The sequence below is a fragment of the Lupinus angustifolius genome, chromosome LG09, assembly GCF_001865875.1.
Source record: "Lupinus angustifolius cultivar Tanjil chromosome LG09, LupAngTanjil_v1.0, whole genome shotgun sequence".
Taxonomy (NCBI): Eukaryota; Viridiplantae; Streptophyta; class Magnoliopsida; order Fabales; family Fabaceae; genus Lupinus; species Lupinus angustifolius.
Window position 1 is genome coordinate 5134987 of NC_032017.1, and position 5025 is coordinate 5140011.

General features: G+C 32.0%; 1 protein-coding gene across 1 annotated transcript; it reads left to right on the forward strand.

Moving 5' to 3' along the window:
- LOC109356010 (zinc finger protein WIP2-like) lies at positions 856-3982 on the forward strand. Its single transcript, XM_019599327.1, has 2 exons — positions 856-1647; positions 3410-3982. Exons 1-2 carry the CDS (start codon positions 964-966, stop codon positions 3851-3853), a joined length of 1128 nt encoding a protein of 375 aa, XP_019454872.1. The 5' UTR covers positions 856-963; the 3' UTR covers positions 3854-3982.

Consider the following 5025-nt stretch of genomic DNA (forward strand, 5'->3'; position numbering starts at 1 on the left):
ATGAATGAACCATGGTCTCTATGGTAGACACAAATACTATTTTTTTGATAAATTTGTTTGATTATGTCCCCTTTTACCTGAACAATTTTACCTCTAGTTTTTTGTTAAATGTATCCTAATCATGTTAGACTCTATACATTAGTAAATATCTTCAAACATATCCAAAATAAATATAATATTTTTCATTGTTTTGTCCTGCTGATAAACCTATGCATATAGTGCTTCTCCCACTCCATGATATCTATGTATTATATTTTGCTTAAATATGTATTTGATCAAAACACTGCTACATGTTTTCACATTTAAAAAGAAGCTGTGTTTCCGGTAGGCTAAGTACTTTTCAAAATGTTAAACAAGTTGCTTTCCAAAACAAAATTGTGTTTTGTAGTTTCTTGAACAATTCTCTTAACACACTAGTTATCTTAGCCTATAAAAATAATAATTAATTAAGTTGAAGTTACAAAGAAGACTTTTAAGAACCGACAACAAGATGTTGATCAAGTGGTGTAAGGTCTGTTAGATTCTCATGATGACTATAAGGTCAAATTTTTGATTTCTATGTGTGATACTTGTTGGAAGAGACAACCACATATCCCAAAAAAAATTAGTTCTTTAGCCTACAATAAAACACCCTAGAAATTATCCCTTAGCATGCAACAAAACACCCTAAAAATTATTTTACCCAATTACACTAGTGACCAAAAAATATATAGAGAGACTAACTAAAGTGTATTTATTTATTATAAAATATTAATTAATTATATAAAATTTAATTAGTTTAATTTTTGTCTTCCACTTGTTACTGCAATCTCTTTATACCCTTTCTATCTCTATGTCCACCACCCAATTCCTTCAACCATCATGTACTCACACACACACACTCACTATCTCTCTCTATAAAAGCAAAGCATTAAGCATAGTCTTCAACTGTTCCCACTCTCTCTTCACCTTTTTCACTCACTCATGGCTGATCCTTACTCTAATTTCCTCTCCTCATCTTCTTCTTCATCTTTCTTCCAATTCAACCATTTCCAGTCTTCTCAAAAACCTTCTCAACATCAACATCAACATCACCATCATAATCCTTATCTCTATAACTTCATCAACACAACACAAAATGATACCACTTTTTCCCACTTTCATCACTATCACAACCTTCAAACTCAAACTACTACTAACCCTCCTTCACCTCCTCTTAGAGAAGAACTTCCACTTTTGACTCTAAGCCCAGCAAAGCAAAAAGAGAATAATAATAATATTCATGATGAAGAGCAAGATCAAGAAGAACTTCAACATCTATCTTGCACTGCCATGGATGTGGAAGAGAGGATCTATCTTTACAAAAAGGAAGAACAAAAAGAACAAGATGAGAACACTGTTACTGTTGCACTACACATAGGTTTACCAAACCCTAGTGCTGCTGAGATAGCATCTATGCTTTCATCAAATAATAATTCTTCTTCTGAGATCACTGATAAAGATCAACATGGTGGTGATGGTAGTGAGGGTTCTTCAGGATTCATGCTCAACAATAGGCTCAACAAGGGACAGTACTGGATCCCTACACCTTCTCAGATTCTCATTGGTCCTACTCAGTTCTCTTGTCCAGTTTGCTGCAAAACTTTCAACAGATACAACAACATGCAGGTTTCAACTTTCTCAGTTCTCACTAATTTTCATAGTATTATTATTATTATTATTATTATATAATTACATGTATTTTTGTAAACTATAAATTATAAATTGGTATTAGTATGGAATATGATATAACTCATCAAATAAATGAAACTAAATCCTGAGATAAGGTTTTGTTGTACTGGACTAAGGAGAGAATCTGGTAACTATGGCATAAGCTAAAAGGCTTTCCTTCTTATATTGTTTTCTATCTCTCTCTCTCTCTCTCTATCATAGTGTTTTTCTCTTCCAATTTCTTTCCAAAAATGGATTCCCTTTGCTTCTTCTTCTTCTTCCTTTCTGTTTATGTCTTTCACTGATTTGAACCGCTAACGGTTCTCTGATACTTCAATGAAAAGAGGAAAAAGATTTGTTATAAATCTTTGAGACTACTTGTCCTCTTCTTCTCTCCTTTTCTTTTCCATTTCTTCTTTGTTTTCATTTATTATTTTTTCTTCTTCTACCCTTTGGAGTCATTTGCTTATTTTCATGTCCTCCTATCTTAATTTTTTGTCATGATTAAAGTGAAGTCAAATTATTTTGATACTTTTTAATGCATGGTATGGTACAAAGATATAAAACAAGGTTTATATTTATATGGTTTATATAATATTAACAATTCTTTTTCTCTCTTCCTGATTCAGACTGAGACTGGGATCAGTATACCTTTCCCTTTCATTGATTAAACAACACAAGCAATGTTCCTTATGCCTTTAGTATACATTGAAGTCTGTGCTAGCTTTGGCAGCTGCAAATAGAACTGAAAATTTTGCATTGTTTTCTTTCACATCCACTCTGATAATTATTAAAGTCATACAATAAATTAGTGCCTCTCTTTGTGACCCTTTGGTCTGAAACTCTGAATCCAAACATCTTCTTTACCTGAAAGGCTGAAAACCCCATACATGGGACATTGACTATAGCCTTTCTCTCTTTCCCTTCAATATATACCTTTCAGACTAGCCTCTTTCTTTTTCCTATGCAGATATTGCAACCAAAGTTGGAAAAATTAGTACTTATCAAAATTTATTTAAACTCAGAAAAAAATAATTTTGTTCCTTAGAAGCTGCTGTTAAGATAACTAATGTCCATATAGCAACTGCAGTTATTGATAATTCAATAAAAAAACTTTACATTCCAAAATAAATGTTAGCACCTTCATGATTTTTATCACACATTCACACTACAAGTTCAGTATGGTTTCTTGAGATTTACATAGGGTGTTTTTGGTTCAAATTTGAAAATAATCCAATTATCTTATTATCTTAAATATTCTCCCAAAATCCAGCTTCAGAAATTTATATTTTCACTCAAAACAGCTATACAAAACAACTTATATTGTTTCCAAACATCTTCCTTAGTTTACTGTTTTGGAGCAGCAACTGTTTTTTCTAAAAAATAATCTGAACTAAACACCCATTTGTTTAGTTTCAGCTTTCACTATCTTTAGTTTCATCTTTACCCTAACTTCTTTATCGAGTGTTTTTTTATCGGCAAATGTTAGTATGTTAGTATATGTTGTAAGTGAGACTGAAACTCTCAACCTCCTTACTCCAATCCTTCACCCTAACCATCAAACCGACTATCTTATAACCTTTTTTTTTCTAATTTGTTATAGATGAGACCGTAACCCACAACCTCCTGTATTCCCTTTCTTAAACCTTTCACCTCACTATGAGACCACCTTATGACTCCCTAATAATTTTGTTCATATATAAATTTTGTTTGGTTTCAGATGCATATGTGGGGGCATGGATCACAATACAGAAAAGGGCCTGAATCTCTAAGGGGTACCCAACCAACAGGAATGTTAAGGCTTCCATGCTATTGTTGTGCACCAGGGTGCAGAAACAACATTGATCATCCAAGAGCAAAACCACTCAAAGATTTTAGAACACTCCAAACACATTACAAGAGGAAGCATGGGATTAAGCCCTTCATGTGTAGAAAATGTTGCAAGGCTTTTGCTGTGAGAGGAGATTGGAGAACACATGAAAAAAATTGTGGGAAACTTTGGTATTGTATTTGTGGCTCAGATTTTAAGCATAAGAGGTCCCTTAAGGATCATATAAAAGCTTTTGGGAGCGGCCATGCAGCTTATGGAATTGATGGATTTGAAGAAGAAGAAGATGAGCCAGCTTCTGAAGTAGAACAAGATAATGATGAGTCTACCCAGTAATATAAAGACATGGAATTAGTTAATAATTTTTGGGGCTGGGTTAATTATATATGTGAATTATCTTAATTATTTTGTGAAGTGATTAAATAGAGATGAATATAATTGCCTATTTTGGAAGTATATATAAGTACCAAGTTTCAGTGGAAATCCAACCTTTCTCTTCTTTTCATTATTTTCTTCCTTTCTTTCCTTCAGTTTTACTGACATAAGTGATCTTTCATTTACACTAACTCTTGGTTTTTCATATTATTTTCATCCAATGGCAATTGTGATTTCTGCCTTTTATATATTTGTATAAAATATTTAAATTATGGTTGTGATCTCAGCTATAATTACATTAACTATTATATTAATGTTATTGTAAAAACTCATAAAACCTAAATAGTGTATTTGCAATTATAATTGAGGAGTGCAATTTAAAACAGTGTTAGTGAGAAATCAATGGTCACTTCAGCAATTAATATTGTAAATCAATCCAACTTAGTTGACCTTGTTCTCTTGTATAAGACCTCCCCATCTCATATATATTAAGCTGTTTAAGGCATTGCACATGAATTGGTATTATCAGTGTTGTAAAACTCGGCTCGAACAGGCAGTCCAACTGGTTCAACCATGAACCAGACATTTAACTGGTCCGAGCTTCTCATCTAACCAGTTTTATATTAAATCGGGTTGACTCGGCCAATATAAGCCTAAAACTAGTGATTCGAGTGGTCGGACCAGTTAAATCAACCGAGTCAATCAAAAAAATATTTTAAAAAAAAACAACCAAATTGATGTTATTTTTAAGTGAAAAAACAAGTACTTTTAACTTATTTGTAGTTATGTTTATCATTTGTTAGTTTACATTATAACAAAATCTTCATTGTTTAATTAAATTTCAAACTTATTGTATGTTTTTGTTGTAGTTAAAACATAATTCATATGTTTTTGATGATGTTATCAATTTACTTAGGTCATTTTATGGTAGTAAAATGTTCTTTTTTTGTTGTTTAATTAGACTTGATAATATTTTTAAATTTTGAGTATACCATTATTAAATATTGTTACGTATTATAAATTTTTTAGAATTTTTAATACAAACTGAGTTAACCGGTCCAACCATTGACCCACTGATTAAACCAGTGACTCATTGACCCAGTACCCTGACTGAATCATTAACCAGTTCGAAT